General features: G+C 39.6%; 3 protein-coding genes across 3 annotated transcripts in view; 2 read left to right on the top strand and 1 right to left on the bottom strand.

The window, feature by feature from the left end:
* Window positions 1–22,558, bottom strand: part of LOC131139681 (zgc:158482) — a 35,767-nt gene extending 13,209 nt beyond the window's left edge. Inside the window, exon 1 of the mRNA XM_078795777.1 lies at window positions 21,877–22,558. The gene's annotated coding sequence lies outside the window, so the exon portion shown is untranslated. The remainder of the gene's footprint in view (window positions 1–21,876) is intronic.
* gatm (glycine amidinotransferase (L-arginine:glycine amidinotransferase)) lies at window positions 5,846–12,972 on the top strand. Its single transcript, XM_058089503.2, has 9 exons — window positions 5,846–6,013; window positions 8,967–9,185; window positions 9,400–9,595; window positions 9,669–9,859; window positions 9,936–10,073; window positions 11,085–11,249; window positions 11,349–11,412; window positions 11,485–11,601; window positions 11,692–12,972. Exons 1-9 carry the CDS (start codon window positions 5,945–5,947, stop codon window positions 11,802–11,804), a joined length of 1,272 nt encoding a protein of 423 aa, XP_057945486.2. The 5' UTR covers window positions 5,846–5,944; the 3' UTR covers window positions 11,805–12,972.
* pde8a (phosphodiesterase 8A) overlaps window positions 22,072–25,782 on the top strand; it is a 58,092-nt gene continuing 54,381 nt past the window's right edge. Inside the window, exon 1 of the mRNA XM_058089495.2 lies at window positions 22,072–23,473. Coding sequence (XP_057945478.1) covers window positions 23,321–23,473 — 153 coding nt within the window. The 5' untranslated portion in view covers window positions 22,072–23,320. The remainder of the gene's footprint in view (window positions 23,474–25,782) is intronic.

Genomic DNA, 25,782 nt, shown 5'->3' with positions numbered 1-25,782 from the left:
CAGAAAAAACAGAAACACCCTCTTAGTAAAAATGAAACAAAGCAGACTTTTATCTTAACCCAAAACATGCAAATATGTAACATTTCATTTCATTCTTGGTCTTATTGAACCATACCATTTGAAGTACAGTATATTTGTATACACACACACACACACACATATATATATATACGTATATATGTGTACGTATATATATATATATTCATTCATTTTCTACCGCTCATCCTCACGAGGGTCGCGGGAGTGCTGGAGCCTATCCCAGCTGTCTTCGGGCATGGTATACCCTGGACTGGTTGCCAGCCAATCACAGCTATATATTATATACACATATATACAGTAATAAAGTTGGTGTGAGATTGACAGGTGCACAAGACAGGGTTGGATTGTAGCGATTGATCGATTGCTATGGCGACCCCTGAAGGGAAAAGCCAAAAAAGAAAGAAGATACAGTAATAAAATTGTAATACAGTAATAAAGAGACCAGACATTTTCATTCTTACAGTGCACTTTAGTAGTATCAATGTGTTCTATTGGGAAAGATACTGTATATGAATATAGATATCGAATGTAGAAATGCATGCTGTGAGAACCCGTTAATACGGATTGCTGTTGATTATGTCATCACTGTGATTACGTCAATGCTTTAGAAGAGCAGATATGATGATAACACGGCGAGGTAGTTTTGTTTATTGGACTCTGAGCTGATAGGATTCCACTCATACTGTATTTAAATGACATTTCACCCAAATCAATGCATGAAATAAACTCAAGTAAGAGGAGAATGTTTTGGTCTTGAAAGGTCACCATCAGCCAACAAGAACTTACTAGGCCACATGACTGACTCAAGTAATCAGAGCAGCTCATTTTGGTCATATTTATTTATTGATAATGATTTTGGAGGCTCTTTTGTTGTGTTTGTAGTCTAAACCCTACAGGGGATTATCTGTAAGGTAAATAGTGTGGGTCCATTATGTGGCAATGTATGTGTGGTCTGATGTTGTATTTGCTCATTGTTTGTTAGTTTAAGCTTAAGCAAGAAGAACCCATTAAAAGGTTCAAAGTGCAGTCCTAATGAAACCATTCACACCTGCTCAACAGTGCAAATGGTCTTGTCCGTTTATACAAGACCTCTTCTGAAAGTAGCCTGATAAATGAATAATGAGTGCGTGCAAATTGTTTATTTCTTTATATATTTTGGGGGATAGTTTGTCCAACTGACTTGTAATGAAAGTGGCTTTCCCGCTTCCATAATCGGTGCAGTATAGTAGCTCTACTCAAGTGGCCGCCCTTATATGTTATCAGACCATCTTACAGATTTAGCTCTGAATTAGGGAAAGTAGAGAAGAAGTAACATTTTTTTCCAGCAGATTCCTAAAAAAAACAGTGCCTTGTCTCTTGTGATATAGAGGATCTTTGGCAGGCAGGTTTGCAGTACAGTATTCTCACGTTTATCCGGTCAATTAATTCCACCTGAGCATAATGTGTGAATTTCCACAAAGTAGGATTCCTTATAAATGGAATATTTTTGTAATTAGGGCAGAGAAAACCTGTTTACTACATTCTAAAAACATTCTTAGAACCTTCTGACAATAACACTTCACAGTACATTCATTCATTCATTTTCTACCGCTTTTTCCTCACGAGGGTCGCGGGGGTGCTGGAGCCTATCCCAGCTGTCTTTGGGCGAGAGGCGGGGTACACCCTGGACTGGTGGCCAGCCAATCACAGGGCACTTCACAGTACATAATACACTTAAATAGCAAGCCATTTAAGACACACAGTGGTCTGAAAAAGTTTGGCCACTCCTGATCTTTTTCCTTTTTAAATCACTGGTTGTTGGGATCAGCCATTTCAGTTAAATATATCATATAGCAAACAAACGCAGTGATAGATGAGAAGTGAAAGGAATTTTATAAGATTTACAGAAAGTGTGCAATAATTATTTAAACAAAAGTAGGCAGGTGCCTAAATTTGGGCACCCCAAGAAAATAAAAAAAGACATCAATATTTAGTAGATCCTCCTTTTGCATAAATATCTGTCCCCAGTCTGTCTTCGGGCTTGTCGGAGATGTTTGTCCGGTGCGTGGATGGTGCGGTGTTGGTTCTTTGGGCGGGAGAGTGGTTGGGCTCCCGGTGGTTAAACCTGAGTTGCTTCCATGGTAAGCAAACTCCTTCTTACAGAGAAAATTAATTTTTGAGAACTACATTTCCCATTCATTGTACCGGCACCTCTCACATGCTTCTCCTTTTAGCTCCTTTTAGTGATGTAAAATGATGTACTACATATAACTGCAATTAATTAATTATAATTGATGCTATAATTTGCCACTCCTAGTGTTGCCTTTGTGTTTTAATTACAGTACATGATTGTATATTGCACTAGAAGTCACCTGGTTTTTAGCAAGTCAAAGTCAATAACCTTGTATTTTACATTTTGTGTGTAACTTTACAGCAGACATTCATTGCCATCTACTGCCTCATTCTTGTCAGAGCACATGCAGTTAATTGCACAAGGCTCTAGGCACACAAACAAACAGTTCAGCCTTAGTGGTGAATGTCTACGCTTGTTATCCCATTTGACCATTGAACCAAAAGATGCTGTTGGGATTCGATGCCTCCTCACCACATGTCTGCTGAACTTTGGGCATCAGTCAGAAGTTTTTTTTTAGAGGGTAAAGTAATATCAGCAGTTACCGAGGTCTGTAGGTTGTGAAACTCAAGTGAGCACAGTCCAGTCAAGCATGTGGTGACAGCACCTGCACTGTTGAGTTATCTACAACACTTCGATTGTGCTAACTCCACCCCCTTTTTTTTGTTTAACCATTTGCTACACTCTTTGCTACACATTCTTGTGCTAACAACATTGCACTAAATAGTGCCAATATCTTGCTATTCATATGCTTTTAGAAGACAAATTGGTTCATTGCACAACAGCATTTTTTTTAAATACATGCAGCAAACTAAAGTACTTCATTCCCATTCAGGTTTTAAAGTTCTTTCAGTTTTGATGCGTATGTGAATGTCCCAACCAAACCTCTTCCTTTTTACTGGCCATTGACACTACCACAGATATATATTAAATATGTATTATTGTGGCGGTAGATTAAAGTGGTGAAGAAATGCACTGCATCATACTGGTGGATTACATGCTTTTTATGTTTGTGGGACATACATACTGCGGTTTGTGGCAGATGACCATTAATATCTTAAACATGATCCCGGGTGAGAAATCCCTACTAAAAACAGGACACTTGCAGCAGCCGTGCAAAACTGGAACTCAACTCTGAAACCCTAATGTCATTTTCTGTCCAACTCAATTTCATGTTCATTCATTCATTCATTTTCTACCGCTTTTCCTCACGAGGGTTGCGGGGGGTGCTGGAGCCTATCCCAGTTGTCCTCGGGCGTGAGGCGGGGTACACCCTGGACTGGTGGCCAGCCAATCACAGGGCACATATAGACAAACAACCATTCACACTCACATTCATACCTATGGACAATTTGGAGTCGACAATTAACCTAGCATGTTTTTGGAATGTGGGAGGAAACCGGAGTACCCAAAGAAAACCCACACATGCACATGCAAACTCCACACAAAGATGGCCGAGGGTGGCTCTTTCATGTTGTTTTGTAATTTTTTTTGTCTTGTCTACCCCAGAGCCTTTTTGCCATACCTGAAGTATTCCCTCACTCATATGTGTTGCTAATAACAGGACAGGATTATACAGCATATACTGATTGGGGTAGAAATGTATGCTTAATTCTACTTCTACTAGGAGGGTTGTTGACTTAGTGCTCGGGTGGTTGAGATAATGATGAGTTGTCATGTTGTCAAAGTAGACCAAATACACATTGCGCAATACTCAATGGGTGTCTGCATCATTTGAGGATTGGTTTGGAGGCCTATATAAACGGCCAAAAAAGGTCAGCTTTGTTAGTCCAGTGAAGGGCGTCATGCCATGTCTATCACTTGAACAACGTCTGCGGGCGGTGGGTATGGTAGAGACTGGTTTGAGTGACAGTGATATAGCAACGCATATGGGCTGGTCCCAGTCCACAATCAGAAACCTGCATGAACGCCACAACACGACAGGCTGTGTTGATGATAGACCGGGTCCAAGGGAAGTGACAAGTCCTGACCAGGATCGTTACATCCGATTGCAACACCTGCGTGACCGCGTTCGCCATGCCAGTCGTACAGCATGGGAAACAGCCCACATCGAAAATTTTAATAAGGCGAAAAGGATTGTAGTTCTACTTTAACTGTGTTATTATGAGCAATGGGGTGTTGCGTTCAAAGACAACATGTAACTTACGTAAGTTAGATTCACATGTTTTAGGTTTATTTTTTTCTGTTAACTTCGACCACACATATGCGCATAATGAAGTGAATGTGGCAGTGATGTTATTAGTGTCCCTGAATGCATCTCCCAGCCGTCTATAGTGACAATGAAGAAGTGTTATTTGGAGCCACTTTATGTGTTACTGAAAAATGTAACGGCGTTAAGATAAACAGCATTACTAACGCCGTTACTTTTTTTCTCATCACTGGTTGCAACAGTGACTTGTGAGGATAAGTGGTAGAAAATGAATGAATGAATGAATGGTCTTAATAAAGTCTTAAATTTGATCTGTTGAAATGTGCAGCTTTTCAGAAGAAAGCAGGCAGTATTGGAGAGAGGTAGCAGTTTCCTGTGTGTTTGGCCATGTGCCTGCTGTGCCCATGTTGAGTTGCTAGTGATCAATATAAAAGAATTGCAAGGCTGAGAGGATGGTGGTTGAAATGGCATACGACATCACAGCATACAGTAAGACCTCATTATGCATACATCATGCATTTTTCATGGAGACTTGATGTAGCTCTTTGGACATTATAGGTGAGAACATTTAGCAGCAAGTTGCATGACTGCTCCCTTGGATTTTTCTTTCACAGTTTGTCCGTATACCTCCGGTTTCCTCCCACATTCCAAAAACATGCTAGGTTAATTGGCGACTCCAAATTGTCCATAGGTATGAATGTGAGTGTGAATGGTTGTTTGTCTATATGTGCCCTGTGATTGGCTGGCGACCAGTCCAGGGTGTACCTGAAAACAGCTGGGATAGGCTCCAGCACCCCTGCGACCCTCGTGAGGATAAGTGGTAGAAAATGAATGAATGAATGAGTTTGTCCATACTGCCATTGGGACTGTGTTTATTTCTTATACATTTATGAGGACAATAGTTTATAGTACAAACTATTTTATTTGTATGTTTTATGGATCACATCGCCCCGTACACAAAATAATCTCTTCATGGTGAATATCTTTAGCCGGATCCGAGGTGTTAAGTGTGTTGATCTAATGTGTTTTTTTAAATACAGTATTTGCAGTACTAATGGATTTGGAATTATCACATCTGATTTGGACTGCAGTACAATGATCCAATTGTTTGTTTACAGTATGTGTTGAATAAATATTAATTAATCTTACTTCCAAGTGGTTAGCCATTCTTTTCCTCAGAACAATTACAGTAAAGTAAAATATAATGATACATTTAGTTGCATTAATTAATTAATTAATTATTGGTGCAAAAATTATTCCAGTCATTAATTACTACCTATGTAATGTTAAAATAAATACGCACTTTCAGACAGTCTCCTTTTCTGTAACAATTCTCCTTGTCCAAGTAATGATTCTTGCAACATTTTCAGACGCTCTCCTTGGAAACCTTTAGCGCCAGTAGGCCACTAGATAAGAATTTGCTGGTGTAAGGGATTGTGTTTCAGAAATGCTTCTTTCCTCAAGTCACGTTGCCGCACAACCTGAAGAGGACCAATGGTTCTGCAGCCACGTCGGCGCGCCGCTATAAAAGCGGAGGTGCGCGCACTGACTTCTGCATTCTAAAAAGGAGCTTGGAGGATCGCTATATCCACCATTAGACTCACCCTTATCCACCATTGGCTATCATGCTGCGAGTGAGGTGCCTGAGAGGAGGGAGCAGGGGGGCCGAAGCCGCCCATCTGATCGGAGCCATGGTTTGTATTTTGCTTTAAAAAATTCCTAAAGGAAATAGTTAGTCATAGTGTCATCATCTACGTGAAGTAAATTGCCTGATCACGACTGGTTTATTGCACTTAGACGTCATTTTTTGGATGTGATGTGACTATATGCGGCCGTTTGAGCGTGTTGCTGAGTGACAGAGAACAGTTGTGGCGCACAGATGCGCTCGCAAACTCAGTGACACCGGAGCTGACGCTGAGCCAGCAAGACGCTATAAAGTTTAACTGCGGATAGATAAGGACTATTCTAACACGTGTACTTTGGCATGGGTCCCGTTTTACCCAGCATTCATAATCACATAATCCAAAAACACTATTTCACTATCATATTCTGCATGGATGTGCCGACAACACCGAGAAAAATGATTTAGAGTCGCAGCATTTTGGGTTCAAATCCCAATTGTGGAAACTTTATAGTTACCTAACCAGTATGTTAATCGATTCATCTGAATAATTTGTGAAACTACAAACATTACACTCTTTTTCAGTGTCAAACACATTTGAGACTGATATTGAGGATACATTTGATTCCGATTATTAATTGATTCACAATTGACACAATTTTTTAAAATCAGTGTCTTAAAGTTTAAGTCCCAAATGTAAACTTCGCACATTTTTTTCAAGTTAACATAGTTTGCCTAACATTTGTCTGAACATGGTTGACAGTTAATTCACATTGAGAAGGAATGTGATGAAAAACATGGACATCACAAAAAAAATCCTAAAACCTCAACTCTCTAGATGTTTATTTTATCAGACATTTTTATCCACCCACTGCCTTCACAAAATCAACTTGTTGGAGTACTTCAGGTTGATCAGGTATATCTAGTCTATTCGCATGGCAAACACCATTTCCAGTGCCATATAATGTTCTTTTCGTGGCAACATTTCCACAATGTGTCGTTATAATTACTAAATAAATTAATAAATTACAACCAATCAAGGACACTTTTTTCATATATTGCAAATACATCGCTCATCGAAAGAGTGCAAAGTTGATTTCCCCTTTTATAACTTGTCATTTGCAGCTACTTTCAGAAATAAACAATAGAAATGCGACCGTGCACTAGCTTAATAAGCATGCTAGCTTCTACTTAAAAGAGTTAGCATCACATAAATACTGTTATACAAATAACGTTGCGCCGAAATTCGAACCTGGTACTTGAAGTAGCTAACTTGTTATCTTCTTAGTTATATCAAGCCAGCATACCATCACGAAAACACAACATGTTGATCATGCTAGCTGGTCTGTGCTGTTTTTTTCAGTAGGGTAGTTAGCATTTCCCGCCTTTTTTATCCAACAGTACCAATGTAGCTCAAAAACTAGTGAACTACTTATACATTGGTACTGTTGGATAAAAAAGGCGACAGTACCCATGTATACTTACACATGGGTACTGTCGGATAAAAAAGGCGACAGTACCAATGTATAAGTAGTTCACTAGTTTTTGAGCTACATTGGTACTATTGGATAAAAAAGGCGGGAAATGCTAACTACCCTAGCTGGTCTATGCTGTTTTTTTCAGTAGGGTAGTTAGCATTTCCCGCCTTTTTTATCCAACAGTACCAATGTAGCTCAAAAACTAGTGAGCTACTTATACATTGGTTACTTAGAAGAGAAAGATTTTTCAGTAGGGTATGCTAAATGCTAACTACCCTACTGAAAAAAACAGCATAGACCAGCTTGCATGATCAACATGTTGTGTTTTCGTGATGGTATGCTGGCTTGATATAACTATCAACTGTATCCAACAGTACCAATGTATGTATAAGTAGCTCACTGGTTTTTGAGCTACGTTGGTACTGTTGGATAAAAAAGGTGGGAAACTACCCTGCTGAAAAAAAACCAGCATAGACCAGCTACTAGCATGACCAGCACATGTTGTGGTTTTGTGCTGGTATGATGGTCTGGAGACCAGCTACTAGCATGACTAGCATGTGTTGTGTTTTCGTGATGGGATGCTGGTCAAGTGGACAAAAGACCCTCCGACGACAGATATAAACACACAGCAGGAGTCCAGCAACAACTTAATGTTACCGTGTTACCAGGAGAACTTTGACAACTTCGTTTTGTTCTTCTTCTGTTATTGTCTATATAAGCATGCACAGTAACAAAAAGTTATACCGTTATAAATGGAATGCACATATACACTATTAATATAGAAAAGTGCCTTGATTAAATGAAAAAAATCAAAAACCCTCATGCCCGGCTTCCGTTTTTTTAACCAAACAAACGAACCTTTCACCTAAACATTTAGGTTCACCCATAAACATTAATTAGGCCATTTAGATTAAATGCTGTTTGGTGGATGAATATGACAGGTTTAAAGCATTTTCAAGCATAAAAATTCCGACGATGCATTCAAAGATTATGTAGCATTCAACCCTGGTCACTGGGTGTCAGCAATATTACTGTAATATTGAGTGAGACACACACACACAGACACAGTCTAGACTTGATTGCCAAAACAACCGTCTTTTATTGCAGGTTTGAATTATCACACAACAGGCACAAAAATCAATAATAAAAACACGGGTTACTGTTGTGGCCGTAACCCACAAGTTAAAACTCAACTCTGAATCCCCGATATCACTTCCTGTCTTACTGCAGCAACACACACCAACACGAGTCGTATTTGCTATGTCTTAAATGGCTTATTTACTTCTATAATGTCTACTATATTGGGTAATATGAGTGTAAAGGTGACTATAGGGGTGTTATATCATGTTTAAAGGGCTCTAGTAATTATTAAAAAATATATTTCAAAGGTCGTAAACAGGTTTTATATATATGAAAGTATGCCATTTTAAATAAGGAATCCTATTTTGCTAAAATTCAATGTCCCGAAAGCAATGGACTGCGATAAACGAGAGATTACTGTACGTATATGTGATTCTTAAAGTGCTCTACTGTGTGTGTTCCACCAAGCTGGGCCGTGCGGCGACTGGATGGGTGCATAGGGCTTTCCAGAGCACCTCCAGTGCTGCAGCTGCTCAAACACAGCCGGCGGTTGAAGACGACCATGTTACTGACCCTGCACAGCATGACTGTCCTGTTTCCAGCTACAATGAATGGGACCCGCTTGAGGAGGTCATTGTGGGCCGTGCTGAAAATGCCCGCGTACCTCCCTTCACTGTGGAAGTAAAAGTAAGCTCTAAAATACACTCATTAGGCACACATGCAAACTGAGAGCTGCTATAGTACCACGAGTACCAACTTAGGCCATGATAATAAACATTTTAACCTGGAAAAAAAAAAGATCAGAACAAACTAAAATAATTTTGCAGCTCCTTTTATTGATGTTGTGGCTGGTGAATGTAGACTTTGGGTAAAACAAGACTGAAATGTTCTTCCCTGCCAGGCTAACACATATGAGAAGTACTGGTCCTTCTACCAGAAGTACGGGGGCCAATCCTTTCCTGCGGACCACTTAAAAAAAGCTGTTGCTGAGATTGAAGAAATGTGCAATATTCTGCGTCACGAGGGCGTCAACGTGAGGAGGCCAGAGCCTATCGATTGGTCGCTGGAATATAAAACTCCAGACTTCCAGTCATCAGGTAAAGAAAACATGCATGTCTAATTTACCAGTATGTAAGACTAGTTGTGAAGGATGGTATTTCTGTTTTGTAGGCATGTATGCTGCCATGCCCCGAGATATCCTCATGGTGGTTGGGAATGAGATCATCGAGGCTCCAATGGCGTGGAGGGCTCGCTTCTTCGAGTACAGAGCATACCGACCTTTAATCAAGGAGTATTTCAAAAAAGGTGCTAAATGGACCACTGCTCCAAAACCTACTATGGCTGATGAGCTGTATGACCAGGTGAGCTTTTATTTTAACACAGAACCACCTTTCATTCTCTTAACGTTTGAATAACCCCAAATTCCATCTCCTTTAGGAGTACCCGATTCGCACGGTGGAGGACAGACACAAGCTGGCTGCTCAGGGCAAATTTGTGACCACGGAGCATGAGCCCTGCTTTGACGCTGCTGATTTCATCCGTGCAGGGAAGGACCTCTTTGTCCAGAGAAGTCAGGTATAGAGTATGGACACACCTCAAGTAACTGTACTTGATTGCGTGAAGTCATGCGGGTTCATTGCAGTGTGACGTGTAATATGTTGATGGAAAGATTAGATCAATGCAAAGGTTTGCTACCGTTGAACTTTAACCTTTCACTATAAATTAAGGAGTAACAGTTTAGTCAGGTAACATCTGGAAAAGCGCAGTAAGTCATTTGTTAAAATACTTCACAACTGACATTACTAACATTACAGTAGTTAATGAAGAACGAACAACGATTCATTAGTTCTTCATTAGTTCCTCAGTAAGAACTGTATTTTTGTGTAGTTATACCCTTTAAAAAAGGCAGGCCAGCAACACTTGAATACAATTATCTGTGTAATGGGAATGGTTTTATTTCATTTGAACATGCATCAGATTACAATTGAGTGCATCACATAATCGGTTCATAGTTCCACATGTCCAAAAGGAGTAGGAAGAAGCAAAGCTTATGTGTTCATTCACCACAGGAGATATGTCATGTTACACATATCGTTATTGGCTCTTATCGGTATCGGAAATTGAGTGTTGGACAATATCGATATCAACAAAAAAAGTCAATATTGGACATCCCTAGTTTTTAATAAGTCGTTTTGACTACTTACCATTATATTTGTGATAAAGGAGTTACCTTACTTGATTTTCAGTATGTTCAGTATGTAATAATGGTAATGGTTTTATTTCATTTGAACATGCATCAGATTACAATTGAGTGCATCCCATAATCAGTTCACAGTTCCACATCTCCAAAAGGAGTAGGAAGAAGCAAAGCTTATTAAATCCTACCCCTCCATCTGGTACTTTTACAATCACTAACTGTTACATTTGTTCACTTCCTGCTTTCCATAAGGTGTGGACTATAAAATCGATTCAGGACAATATGAAAAACAGTGCAATCATGTTGGGACCTTTGCCTAATTCCACTGTCACCACTGAGCACATTCACTCAAATGGAACCTCCAAAAGTTGAGCATCTTTATCCCCCAGGTTACAAACTACATGGGAATCGAGTGGATGCGCCGTCACCTGGCCCCAGACTACAAGATCCACATCATCTCGTTCAAAGACCCTAACCCCATGCACATCGATGCAACTTTCAACATCATTGGACCAGGGCTGGTACTGTCAAACCCTGATCGTCCATGTCGTCAGGTAACCAACAAAAAACACCCCTTCTGCAGCTTTTTGGAAGATCTAAGATGGTTGATTCAGCATGCATCATTCAAAATGGAACAATGTCTTTTTTGTTAGATCGACATGTTCAGGAAGGCTGGCTGGACTGTTGTGAAACCTCCAACACCTCTGATTCCCGATGGTAACTAAATGCCTCAAAATATATTTTACATTCCCTAATAAACGTGTTCATGTGGTGTGTACGCGTGTATAGACCACCCTCTCTGGATGTCATCCAAATGGTTGTCTATGAATGTTCTGATGCTGGATGAGAAGCGTGTCATGGTCGATGCCAATGAAGCCACCATTCAGAAAATGTTTGAGAACCTCGGTGAGTATACCAGTTAGTGTCAATATACAGATGAGCCCAGTATGAGTAATATGTCATCATGTTGGGCTGCTTTTTTTTTTTTTAATGCAGGTATAAAGACCATAAAGGTGAACATTCGCCATGCCAACTCGCTGGGTGGCGGCTTCCACTGCTGGACAACTGATGTCCGCCGCCGTGGTACACTGCAGTCCTACTTCCACTAGCCTGGCCAGAAACAGACAGTTTTTATTGAGCTTTAAAAAGATTAAAGCCTCTGTCCGGAATTGTAATTTCACTGCAAAGTTTGGATCTATTACCTAGTGTGTCTAACCACATTAGATTAACAACATCTTTTATTTACAAGAAAATTGCATGTGAGTGTTCAATGAGTGAAAATTATGCTCATTTACAAAAAAAGTTGTTTTCCGGATTGGGTCTTTATTACCTTAATGAACAGGAATGTATTGTTTTGGTTTGACATCGCTGTGCATTACAGTGCCTTTGCAGACAGCTTTGTTTTGATTTACACTAACCAAATACTTTATTAGATACACTTTAATACGATCTCACACATTGACTCTCTTGATACAAAGATAATGGTATTCATTGAATTTTTTGAGGTTATAGTTTGTGTTGGTATTGATAACCGATAGCAAAATTGATGCATTGAATAGTGTACCTAATAAAGTGTCCATTGGGTGTGTATGCTTAGTAGCGACAAATGAATATCACGATCCCTTCCCTTCAATCAACCATCTCAATATTAACTGCATTTCTGGCCTGGCTATTGTTTTCATCATCATTATGAGGACAAGGTACAGTTTGGTATGTGAATGTCATCAAACTAGGGCACAGGAGGAAGGGTACCACCTTCTTTTCAGAAACCACACTTCTGTCTTTTTCCAAAGTATTTTATACCTTAAGAAATGTCTTAAAAGTTGTTAAGTAGGTCATTAAACATGAATAATTTCTTTTCACTGGAACATTATTTTGTAAAGATTTTAATAGATTGGACAAAGTTCTATTTATATTTGTCTTTTTTTTCATTATTGGATTTCCCGACAATTCATGTTTTTATATATTTACAGTCCATATCAGATATTGTATACCTTTTGCCTCTGCTGTTTTCTCTTGTCGCAAAACTGGGCCAGTTACGTGCTGCAAGTCATTCTCACTGAAACACTTGGCTGTTTTTGTTTGCACAGCAGAAATGCCTACAGAATGAGGAGAGAAATGCGTTATTTTGTAATTCCTTTGTTGCATTTGCAGTAGGATACAGTAAAAGTGTGTGCATGTGTTTGCCTCCTGATGTCTGCTGTGACTGGAGGGCAGTTATGAGGAAAGGAAGTGCTGTTTTGTATTGTGCAACATTAATAAATGTAATTTTAAAAAATTATAATGTTTGTCATTTTGTGACTCAGTTTATCATTCAGTGCCGCTTATCCTCACTAGTGTCGCCGGGGTATGCTGGAGTCTATCCCAGCTTTCTTTGGGTGAGAGGACTGGTCGCCAGCCAATCACAGTGCACATATGGACAAACAACCATTCACACTCACATTCATGAGTTGCCAGTTAACCTAACATGAATGTTTTTGGAATGTGGGAGGAAAACGGAGTACCCGGAGAAAACCCACGCACACATGGGAAGAACATGCAAACTCCACACAGAGATGCCAAGCGGAGAATCAAACCCAGGTCTTAGGGATCTCCCATTAAGCGTTATTTGTGTGAAAAATCACTGACATTCTTTGGACACATAAGTCACATAGTTTGCTTGATAAAATGTAACAGTTTACCTTCTCTAAGGTACAAGACTGAACCTGATGTACCGAAGAAGGAATTTGGAACAATGTAATCTATTTAGATACAAGAGCTCAGCAAATAATATTGACGAATATATTGGCGGGTTGTGCAATGTCGAAAGATATGTCACAGATTTTTATGTATGTAATCTATGTACATACACCAAAACATGGAGTTGTTGAGCAAATTGTACTAGTATTACCGTATTTTCTGCACTAAACGTCACACTTTTTGACTTGGTTTGGCTATCAACTCCTTAGTAGAAGTTGAGCAGTGTTTAGGGTCATTGTGTTGTTGGAAGTCTGCAACTTTGTCACTGATTCTTCAGCATTGTTGCTAAGAATCTGCAGATACTGACTGGAATCCATGCGACCTTCAACTTGAACAAGATTTCCAGTACCTGCACTGGCCACACAGCACCACAGCATGATGGAACCACCACCAAATGTTACTGTGGGTAGCAAGTGTTTGTCTTGGAATGCTGTGTTCTTCACCCACCATGCTACGTCCTAATAACTCCATTTTAGTTTCATCAGTCCACAGCACCTTATTCCAAGATGAAGCTTGTCCAAATGTGCTTTAGCATACCTCAAGCGTGCCTCAATTGGCATGCCTCAAAGTGCACTGAATAGTTGAACAATGCACAGGGACACCATCAGTGGGTGAAGGGTCTTGCCCCAAATCAGATTAATGTAGTATCTCATCACTTGGTTTATGAATAAATATGTCAAATTGTAAAGAGCCTTTGTGGACACTCTATATGTTTCATAGTTCATGACATATTATTGATAAATAATAACAAAATAACATGTTTACAACACAACAGAAACATTAGAAAGAGAATATTTTTTGTTTTATTTCAAAGCCAAAATGTCCTCCAATTCTGGAACGAGCCAGTACTGTTATCAAACCGCTCTTGTTGAGTCATTCTTATGAGGGTGAAAGGTCAGCCATAGTGGAAGGAGAAGGGTTTAAGTATCTCAGAAGCTCAGAAGTACTTTGGTACCTTGCTGCATATAGTTATTTATTATGTATCTAGTGAAAGACAAGGTCATTGCTTTGTGTTTCCATTACATAATGATAATAATTAAGGCAGGGCACTGTAAACGTAGGTATTCTGATGATGGTGATATAGAATTTACAGTATATAGTATATGTGTGCTTATATGATGGGTGATATATTGCAGAATGTTGCATATTATGACAAAACAAAAGCAAATGTTACCTAATAAAATGTGGTATACAGTAAGGTTAAACAGTGACGTCATTACTGCATGATGTTAGAAGGTTGCATGCATTTGATTTCATTGTATAGAATACAATGACAATAAAGGCGATTCTGATTGTTGCGTGTTGCTGACATCTACTTGTAAAATGGAGCGACTGCACCTCAAGATATAAATGAGAATCTACTTATTAAAACATTATCAGTGAACAAAATCTAGAGGGGACAAAAAAGTGCCTGCATGTTTTTTTTTAAGTTTTTTACGGGTATTCTGACTTTGCCCCACATCCCAGGAATAGACCCTAAATCAGGGGTCTCAAACACGCGGCCCGCAGAACACTAGTTTGAGGCCCCCGCCTTGATATGAAAGTTTAATGTTAGTGCGGCCCGCGCAAGTTTGATATGGATGCTGTATGGTATAAAAATTATTACGTTTGATTAATGTTCATGTTAAAGGTTAAATAATTGTTAACAGTTATCCTCCCTATCCGTGTGGAAGTGGTAAGTTTTTGGCTTTTTAAGTTTAAAGGAAATAACTTTAGGCTACCGTTTAGGTCGCTAGCATTCTAGTTTGCGAGTTAGCATGTGTCTCAAGACCCTGCAGTAGCGCAATATGTTGTAAATAAAAAAAAGAGTATAAATGTGACTATAGTCGTATTTTGTCATGTCTGCAGGGCTCTGATAATGCTTTGTTCATTTTAATCAGAAAAAAATAATTTGTCTACCCACCAACTATATGTGGTTTCTTAAGTTTTTATTATTTGCCAATTTATTATTATTATTATATTTATTTATTACGGATTGATTAATTTTTTTTATTCTTGATTTGTTTATTTATTTTTCATCTTACTTTGTGTAGAAAAATAAAAATTAAGATATTTGAGAACAGTGGAATGTTTTATCAGAGCTTTTCTTGTAGAAAATCGGAACCAAAGCAAAGTTTATTCATTTTTCTGTTTTTAATAAATGCGTTTATTTTTTTTTGGAAAACCCAGTCTCACTCAGACCCGAGCTCCAGTGGCCCCCAGGTAAATTGAGTTTGAGACCCCTGCTCTAAATTGTCCATCAATGACAAGTGAGCATGAACAGTTGTTTGTCTATATCTGTGTTAAACCCACCCACCCGAGGGTGGAATCGAACTCGGGTCTCCTAGCTGTGTGGCCTGCACGCTAACCAACCACCAGCCAGTAACTGAAATCCAATTCTAGATAATGGATGCTAATGTGGCCAGAGCTTTTAGCTCATTGGCTAGCGCTGCTTCACTCAACTCTCATTGGTGGGGATGTGTGGTGGTCGGTTCGAGCCCAGCGTGTGCCCACACTGTACTGTGTGAATGACCACTGGCAGGTGCAGCAGAATTGTTGCCGGGCAGAATTGGCAGTCATTTGTGCCCCCAAGCGCAATAAAGAATGAGTATATGTAAGCCATACACTACTAAAGTTCCTCATTCTATTCCTTGCTGCAGCACATTGTTTTATTTTCCTAAACCCAATTAACCTTTCCAGACCTTGCTGTGGCAGCACGTTTCCAAAACAGCTCGCTAGCAGCGGACACAGACACATCCCGACTATGCTCGGCACTCTGACATTCGGTGCAAGCACGCGGCCTATTTGAGTGCCTCACCTTCATCACAATGCGGCCTGGCTTAGCCAATGACGGGGTGAACGCTATCAGGTTGCAGCTGTGGCCCGTGACAAGGCCTGTGCATCCTAATCCTAAAAACCATGGCACAGTAAAACTTCAGGATTGGGGGGGTGAGCAAGAGTGCATCATCAAAGATAGTGAAGAAGTCACTCAGCTTCTTTCTTATTCACAGCTGTTGTGTACACTCTAAAAAGTAATTCAGAGTATCTGTTGACACTACTTGATTTAATACATAATACATGCAATGTAAAATATGTAATTAGATAAGGGCGGCACGGCGGTCTAGTGGTTAGCGTGCAGACCTCACAGCTAGGAGACCAGGGTCCAATTCCACCCTCGGCCATCTCTGTGTGGAGTTTGCATGTTCTCCGGGTTTTCTCCGGGTACTCCGGTTTCCTCCCACATTCCAAAAACATGCTAGGTTAATTGGCGACTCCAAATTGTCCATAGGTATGAATGTGAGTGTGAATGGTTGTTTGTCTATATGTGCCCTGTGGTTGGCTGGCGACCAGTCCAGGGTGTACCCCGCCTCACGCCCGAAGACAGTTGGGATAGGCTCCAGCACCCCCGGCGAACATCGTGAGGAAAAGCGGTAGAAAATGAATGAATGATTTAGATAAGCTTTCTAAGTTGCTAACTTTATTTTTTTAAGTTATGTTCAAATAATAATGTTGGCTATTACATGAACTTAATTTAGCATGTCATATACACTCAAATTTTATTGTTGGTAAGCTTAAAACAAAATTCAAGTTGCCATGACCTAATAAAATTAGCTTGGTAACATAATACACACACACACATGTGTATATATATATATATACACACACACACACACACACATGTGTACATACAGTACAGTAAAAATGAAACCAATCGAGCGGTTGACAGACATATTCAGAAATGTTTCTATATGTCAAAAGTTATAATGTTATGAGAATAGATTTTAGTTAAAAAGCCCATAATTTACATGATTTGTGTCACTGATCATGTTCAGCTTTGGGCGTTGTTTTGTCCTACTGCGTTCGGCGGTCAGTAAACGCACCGCAGTGCGCCACCGTTGCTTCGGTTGAGCTATTTATTTCTCCTCTGACGCTTTACTGAGCCTCATCTACCATCTCCCTGAGTTGATGCTGTGCGTGAATGCAGAGGTGAGCTTTTGGTTCCTTTGTGGGAGCTGTACAGTTGTTTGTGCACCTTTTCACTCAGTGAGGCTCCTTTGTTCATTGGTGCTAACATTAGCATTCAAGCTAACTGACCAACTATTTTTTCAGTAAGCGTCATATTTACTTAATTTCCTTGTTCATTTCTGTATTTAATGTGCCTTGGCTCATCATTATGTTTATGTAATATGAGTTACGTTACTTTACTTATCATTTTTTATTTGTGTATTTGTTTTGTATATATGTTGTTACAGTACCACAGCATAAAGCCTTAATAAATACACCAAGAGAAGACAACATGCCGTGTTCTTTGACTTGAACACACCTTTATACCTTTGACCACTCCAAACCAGTGCAGGGTACATCCTGGACTGGTCGCCAGCCAATCACAGGGCACATATAGACAAACAACCATTCACACTCACATTCATACCTATGGACAATTTGGCGTCACCAATTAACCTAGTATGTTTTTGGAATGTGGGAGGAAACTGTGTTTAATTTTCTTAAACTTAGTCTATTTTTATTTGTATTTTTTTTTGGTTGATATTACTTGCCTGTTTTAAGTTGTACCACTATACTACAAAACACAGATATTGTCATTTTAGTGGCAGAGTTGAAATCTTAAAGAAAAGTGCTATTTTTGTAAAAGTTGTAATATTAAAAGAATCCGGGTACTCCGGTTTCCTCCCACATTCCAAAAACATGCTAGGTTAATTGGCGACTCCAAATTTTCCATAGGTATGAATGTGAGTGTGAATGGTTGTTTGTATATGTTTGCCCTGTGATTGGCTGGCAACCAGTCCAGGGTTTACCTCTTGCCCGAAGAAGACAACTGGGATAGGCTCCAGCATTCCCGCGAACCTTCATGTCATGTACACTTACTGTTGACATAGTATATTTATCAGAGAATGTGAAAAAAGGGCTTTCTTGCCCTTGTCTACTTAAAATACTAATATAAAATATAATATTATATTTAGGGGTATCAAATTAAGCATAAATTGCAATTAATTAATAATTAATACATTCATATCTAGTGTGTTATTTTTTTAAATCACGTGAATCTCATTTTTAATCAATTACTTTACTATTTCTTTATGAGCGTTGCCTTTTAGAGGGGACCTATTATGCCTTTTCCACTTTCCTGACCAATAAATGTAATTAGAATGTTGCATTCTGGTGTATGCCAAAGTTTCAGATAATGAAGGTTTTGAGCCCTAGAAGAATTTTGGGATGGCTCAAAACACTCGGTTTCAAAAGGCATTTTCCTGTCAACCTAAACATATTGCAAGTTGTGAGAAGTACATGTCTATTATGCATTTTGGATTTGTTTGGAACACAGTCAGGCAGTATAGGAGAATTATTTATGTTCTTATGATTGATTTAGCAATGTGTTGATTCTTTCCACAGGATGAGGATGCTATAGTCACAGCTTTGAATAGTAACGGGTTAAAAGCATCCATTGTAAGCTGAACAACAGATGGATCATGACCAGGAACTGCATGTAAAACAAAAACAAAGATAAAACAAGAACATTGCGTACAGACAATACATGATACAACAGCATAGCTGCAGAATGAAAAGTGTAGATTTTCTGTGTTGTGTCTACACATTTGCTAAGACGGATCCACATAGTGGACATAGTGAAATTATTGCTACAATATAAAAAAAATGGGGAAAGAGGCAATAAGGAGAATTAGGTAACACTGAAAAGAGAAAAAAATACTAAAGTCATGTTGTAAGACAGATGAGGAAAAAGGCTGTGAGGATAAGTCATAAAAAACAACATATTTTAGCATATTAAACAATGAAATATGACAAAATAACAATGTCAAACTGGAAATATTATTTTTATAATGTTAATGTTTTGGGAAACCTTTTTGTATACGCCGACTTGACATGACAACATCTGTTTTCAGTCAGGAATACAATTTTTATTCCAATGAATTACAATGATATAATATTAAATATATCATTATAAAGTTGTTAACCCAACGTTTCAAAATGTAGTGAAGTCTCTGAATTGTGCTGTAGGAAATGTATTCTTTGGCGCCCTCTAGTGTGGAATATCCAATCACATCCAATGCTGAAGACTGAAAAGGTTCCAAACAAAAAGTGATCAAATTAATAACTTGGAATTAAATATTGCAAATAACAATTCAGACAGTAAATCAATGATGTGGCTTGTGAATGAAACAATGTAAATGTAACTGTGAAGACAAAACAGCTGCACTATGAAATATAATGATTTAAAAAATGTAGTCTAAGAATACAATTAAGGTAAATAATTTTGAAGGTTCAGTGAGTTAGTTGGTAGTACAAATACTATTACTATTATTACTCTAATCAAGTACTGCTGACATGTTGATTCACACAACAAAAGTGATACTCATGCAATCACACAGCATGAAGACGCTCCTAAAACGGCCCAGCTGAGGGTTGTGGCAGCACCAAGTGCAATGATGCTAAGTGAAAGTCAAACACACAAATGGCCACAGTGCAAACACAGCAACAGTAAACATGTCATTTCTTCATGAATAATTCAGCTTGTGTACCAGAAATCATAAAAAAAAACAATGAGCATCGTTCATCTGTGTACACACTAATACCTTAGTGGCACGGTCAAACTGCTGCATCCTGGTTTGATTTATAGAGAAACAGGATACAAACACAAGGAATTAACATCACATTAAATCAATATTTAGATCAGCATTAAAATGTACACAAGTACAAATATGAATAGTGCTTCATATTACCACCACCATAACAAAATATTGTTAAACGTATATTTCGGTGAGAGTCAAAAGTGAGTATTATTGTCTTTGAAAATGTAGCCTCTAGCATGTGTCTCTCTCACACCAACTCCCCTCATGTCCTCCTTCACTACATCCATAAACCTCCTCTTTGGTCTTCCTCTACACCTCCTACCTGGCAGCTCTAAACACAGCATCCTTCTACCAATATATTCACCATCTCTCATCCAACCATCTCAGTCTGCCCTCTCTGACTTTATCTCCAAGGCCTCTAACATGTAATATCCCTCTGATGTACGTACTCCTTCCTGATCCTATCCATCCTGGTCACTCCCATTGAGAACCTCATTGAGAATCTGCATCTCTGCTACCTGCTTCTGTAACTTGCTTTTCCCCATTTTGCATTGTTTCATGTAGAAGTGGTTTGTGCATTCTGTGTAATTTAAATGTTTCAAATGTATCTTAGCTTTGTGTCAGAGGCGACAAACAAATAAGTGTAATATATAATAATATATCCCATTAATGATGTTTTTTTTCACCCTATAAAAAATGAGCAGTGGCCTGAAATTTGGAGTCCAATAATTAATAATACTTTGGAGTCCAATAATTCAAAGATCTAATACAGGTGGTCCTCAGTTTACGTCATTTCATGCTACAAACGTGCTCCCATATATGACTTAAAAACATCATTTTGGTTGGTAAACACGAGACCTGTTCGAGAACTAGTTTCAGCGCGTGCCAGTGCACTCTAGATCGGCGTTTGCCTCATGCCTGGCTGTAATACAGCCGACATTTAAAAAATATACATTGCGTTTATGAACGCCTATAAAGTTGGAGTCTTTATATACACTCGGCAGTGAACGAAATCGCTGTTTATCAAGTCCTAAACATTTAGTGGCACAAACTGAAAGTGTTTCTATGCACTCGGCAGTGTGACCAACCACAGCAGAGTGGGCGTGCCTAGAGGCAGGCCGTGGATGAACATATCGGGATATGAGTTTTGGTCCATATCGCCCAGCCCTAATTCCAGCTGTATTTCCTTGGATTTCCAAAAAGGTCTGTTTTAATTTATTTCACTCACAGCCCGCCTGCAGTGATTGGTCAAAATTCTGAGAACTTCTGGACTACTGCCGAACCCCATTTCCTAATTTTGTCGATATAGGAATTGATAGTAAATTAATAAACCCTTTGGAGAGCTACTGGTAGCTCATGAGCTACTGGCTGGAGACCATGAACTGAAATTGGTAATATAGGTCTGCTTTTCTTGAGTGCAATCTTGGCACAACATCGGTCTGCACCTGGGATCTGCAACTCCAACCACTTCTGCCTAGTCTTTGGCTTTTTCGGCAAGTTCAAACCTGAACAAATATTTTTTGGAAGCCATTAGCATTAGCTCTGTCCTAACATGGTGAAATCAGCGCAGTGAAAGAGGACAGCAAGCCTAGAGCTAGTACCTGGGAACGCCCATATAAGGAAGTCCGGCTCTCACAGTGAGCCATTCCATTCTTCATTTCCAAATGTGCAAACTTCATTATCTGAAACATCAGTTTAGGAGGAAAATACAAATATCAATCAAAACAATCAAACCGAGGACCACTTCTGTCTGTGTTTTTGGATCCCAAACATACAGTAGTTATAGCAACCTCCAGTTTTGAACAGGAGCAACCAAACATTCTAATATGTGTGAGATTTTATGAAAGAAGATGTCTACCGTTTTACACAGAGTCATGCTGCACCTCCAAAGCGGGGATCCTAGCCGTTTTCCAAGCGTGCATCCGGGCGAAAAAGGGCTGCCAGCGTTGTTGGTCTTTTCAAAGTTCCCACTCAGCGTGGAGGACCACCCACAGGCGGCCGGAGCGAGGCTCCCATTAGCTGCGCTCAGCTCATTTGCATTAACGTCAGTAAAGGCTGTAGGTCAATCCTTGCGGGTGCTTTTATTGGATGTGCCGCTGTCAAGCAGCGGCGAAGAAATGGAAGGGCAAACGCCAAGCAAGGCAGAGAAAAGACAAGCCTAAAAATGAGCTCCATTTGGCGACTTCATTCCGGCTTGTCCTCGCGCCCTCGCCACCTTTAATCATCCTGCACGGAAATACGAAACTTGTCTACATCGACTGCCATTTTTTTCCCACCTTTTTTTGGCATTCTACGTTCACGTTTGTAGAATTTGACAGCGTCCACATTTACCTTTTTTCTCCCACCGCCGGAATGAGACAACGGCGAGGAGCCTGGAGACACTGCACCCGGGTTGGGCTCATCCTGAAGCGGGTATCGGATGCCTGAACGCCGGCTGGCCCCTCCGCGTCCTCCACTGGTCAATTGCGGAGCTGATACATGGGGAGTTGCATTCTGTTGCACCGGGAATGCTTTGGCACGACTGTCCGCATGAATGCCGTGCAGTGTGAATATTGCAGCCTGTTGATGAAGATGATAATGATGGTCGCCTCAGTGTTGGAGCAAAGTGTGCTGAGAACGCGTACACTGGCCGTCCTCGGCTGAAGTGGGCCACCAGATTTTGTTAAAAAAAAGAAGCACAAAATTTAGCATTTTACTATTAATAATCACATTTTTTTTTGGATGGCTCCAGACTGGAGAAGGACGACGACGGTTGCAAGATTGCACAGCAGAAATGGATAAAACTGTTGCATGAGGCTGCACTGTGTGTGTGTGTGCGTGTATGTGTGCGTGTGAGTGTGTGTGTGTGTGTGTGTGTTCAGGCCTACTTGATGACTGAAGTTGAGCACAAAAAGAATCATGAAAAAAATGGTGATGTGGTACGAGGAAGACGAGAAGAGGAGCCTTGGGAACTCAGAACAGTCCAGCTGAACAATAAGTCAACTTTTCCCCCCAAAGAAGGACTGCTGCTTTGATTAAAAAATCTCCAATTAAGTTCATGTGAAAAACAAGAGGGAGGAAATCAGCTTCCCGGTCTCCTGTTGGTCTGCCGGGGGGGATAGAAAATATATTATTCATGCCTCTTTATAGAGCAGTTGCAGAAGTGGCTTTGTTGTGGCCCAGATGACATATATGTATTTAATCCTAGAGAATGGACCCTCTGCTTTAGTAACAAAAAAAAAGTGAGCGAATGACACTCTGGTGGCCCTCAAAGTAAAGCACTTGTGCAAAAAGCAGAAAAGAAAGCTGAAGTGGGTTGAAGCATGGGCTGTGCTTCAAGTATTCATATCTCTGATAGGGTGGTCTACCACAGTGGAAAAGAGTCCGAGGATTCCCACTCGCCCCAGCAGACTAACACCACTCAGCATCAAGGAAATCCTGTCTCGGGACTACCCCTCAAACCCCAGAGCTGCAAGGTGAGGGAACCCACACTCAAATGCATGCAACAAGCTGTACATCCAAGTAGGCTTTCATTGAACTGCACTGTATCTCCAAAGTACATGTCAATATACTGCTGTACTGCTTTTTCTGAAAGGTCATACATAAACCAAGTGGACGGTCAAAAGGCCCCAGTCTTCCAATTCCAGTTACACTTGTTCACTGTATGGCAAAGACAGTACTTTTTATTAGTATTTAGAGGTCACATGCAACACATAATATGTCAATCTTTTTAATTGGACATATTTAGCTTCCAAATGCTACCATGCTGGGTCTCACCACTTGTGTGTACTTGTAAAAAAAATGTATATTTGATGAAAAATGGAGTTAAGTAGGTCCGAGAGAGGATTGAGTGGCGCACTAGCAGAAAGTGTGCTCTGAGCATGTTGCATCATCCCAAAATCTACCAGTCCCATTTATCTATTGGACCACGAATAATTACACTAAGAGTGGCATAATGAGATGTGCTGCTTGGACGCCACTAAAAGAGATGTGCTTCCCATCAAGGGGATGATCAATTTCATTCTCATTTGCATGTTGTGTAAGAGCTAACACATGCACGTTGGTGTCTTTGCTGTACAGCACAATTGAGAAAGATGCAGCAAGTGAAAGTGAAGTTATGAGATGTAATGTTTGCATTTGCATCTAATTTACATGCAGAATGATCTTGCAAAGTATGTGTGTTTCTGTGTATTTCTGAGGTATTTGAGGGCTTCTGTTAAACTGAAGTTTGTGGCTAAATGTCAATGCAGGATGCAGTGAGAAGGCAGCGTGACAGATGCCCCCCATGTCAGGACGCCCACTGTGCCTTTGATTGAATTAGTCCCCTGATTGAGTTAGACTAATGGTATACAAATCTGCTTCAGTTGGAAATGGTTAATCCTGAATCCATAAAGTGTCATCTTCAGCGTCCTCTGTACATCATTGCGGCAATGAGCTGAGTCCAGCCGCTGTGTAGAAAAGTAGACTTTCTAATTTGCATTATTTCAGAGCATCAGATTGACAAGAAACGAGGTCACATGCTGCTTCCACTTGTCTGTGTTTCTGCCATTAAGAGACTAGATCAATAATCGTTATTGATTGTGTTGGGGATTGTGTGGACGCCACACTTTTAAAGCCCCTTTTAAACATTTATGAACAATTTTCATGCGCATGTTTTGGAAAACATTTTTTTTAGCTGCACCACATTCCAGTAGGTGTCAGTAGCAGGTAGAGCTGAAGCAATTAGTTGATTGATCAACTAGTTGCTGAACAGGAAATGAATTGGCAAAGTCTTTTAATAATCAACCACATTTTAGAGGTTGGTGGCCAACATTCTCCAACTCAGGCGTTCATACGTGGATATTTGGTGCATTAAACTGGTTTACATGATTCCTAATTGAGTCGTATAGTACCGTGTCAAGACTTGGGCAACAACTTTGTTGTTAGCAAATTGTAGGGCAGGTGCTTTCATTGACCTTCATTTCCAGTGGAATATGTATGGAAATTAAACAAAAACCTACATTTATTTACACTTAAGAAACATCTGAAGTAAATAAAAGGTCCTTTTGCAAAAAAAAAAACAGTCTGCTTGATGATCAATAAGGTGCTTCAAAGTGTCGCAGTTAGCCTCCCTATTTCCTGTTTTCCCCTTTACCCAGACTCTTTATGCTCTGTAATTTTGAAACTAATTAATTTAGCCTATTAACATAACTGACCTTAGCTTAACAGGTTTGGAAAGTACATTTCTTAATTGTTCTCAAGCTGCTGCATTTGTCTCAATGCTCGCAAAAACGGCTAGTTTAGAACAGGGGTCTCAAACTCAATTTACTTGGAGGCCACTGGAGCTAGGGTCTGGGTGAGACTGGGCTGCATCAGGTTTTCCCCCCCAAAAAAACAACACATTTATTAACAAAAAATTAACAAAAAACTTTGCTTTGGTTCCAATTTTCTACAAGAAAAGCTCTGATAAAACATTCCACTGTTCTCAAATATCTTACTTTTTATTTTTCTACACAAAATAAGATAAAAAATAAATAAACAAATCAAGAATAAAGAAAATCAATCAATCAGTAATAAATAAATATAATAATAATAAAACAGCAAATAAAAACTTAAGAAACCACATATAGTTGGTGGGTAGACAAATTATTTTTTTCAGATTAAAATGAACAAAGCATTATTAGAGCCCTGTAGACATGACAAAACACGACTATAGTCACATTTATACTCTTTTTATTTACAACATATTGCGCAACTGCAGGGTCTTGAGACACATGCTAACTCGCAAACTAGAGAGCTAGCGACC

The sequence above is a fragment of the Doryrhamphus excisus genome, linkage group LG13, assembly GCF_037039965.1.
Source record: "Doryrhamphus excisus strain RoL-2023G ecotype Guam linkage group LG13, RoL_Dexc_Guam_v1.1, whole genome shotgun sequence".
Lineage (NCBI taxonomy): Eukaryota > Metazoa > Chordata > Actinopteri > Syngnathiformes > Syngnathidae > Doryrhamphus > Doryrhamphus excisus.
This window is presented reverse-complemented; position numbering and strand designations above follow the sequence as displayed.

Coding starts and splice junctions, on each gene's coding strand:
- gatm (XM_058089503.2), top strand. CDS start 5,945: ATGCTGCGAGTGAGGTGCCTGAGAGGAGGGAGCAGGGGGGCCGAAGCC. Junction 11,250..11,348: donor CTGATCGTCCATGTCGTCAG/GTAACCAACAAA, acceptor CTTTTTTGTTAG/ATCGACATGTTCAGGAAGGC. Junction 11,602..11,691: donor GAAAATGTTTGAGAACCTCG/GTGAGTATACCA, acceptor TTTTTAATGCAG/GTATAAAGACCATAAAGGTG.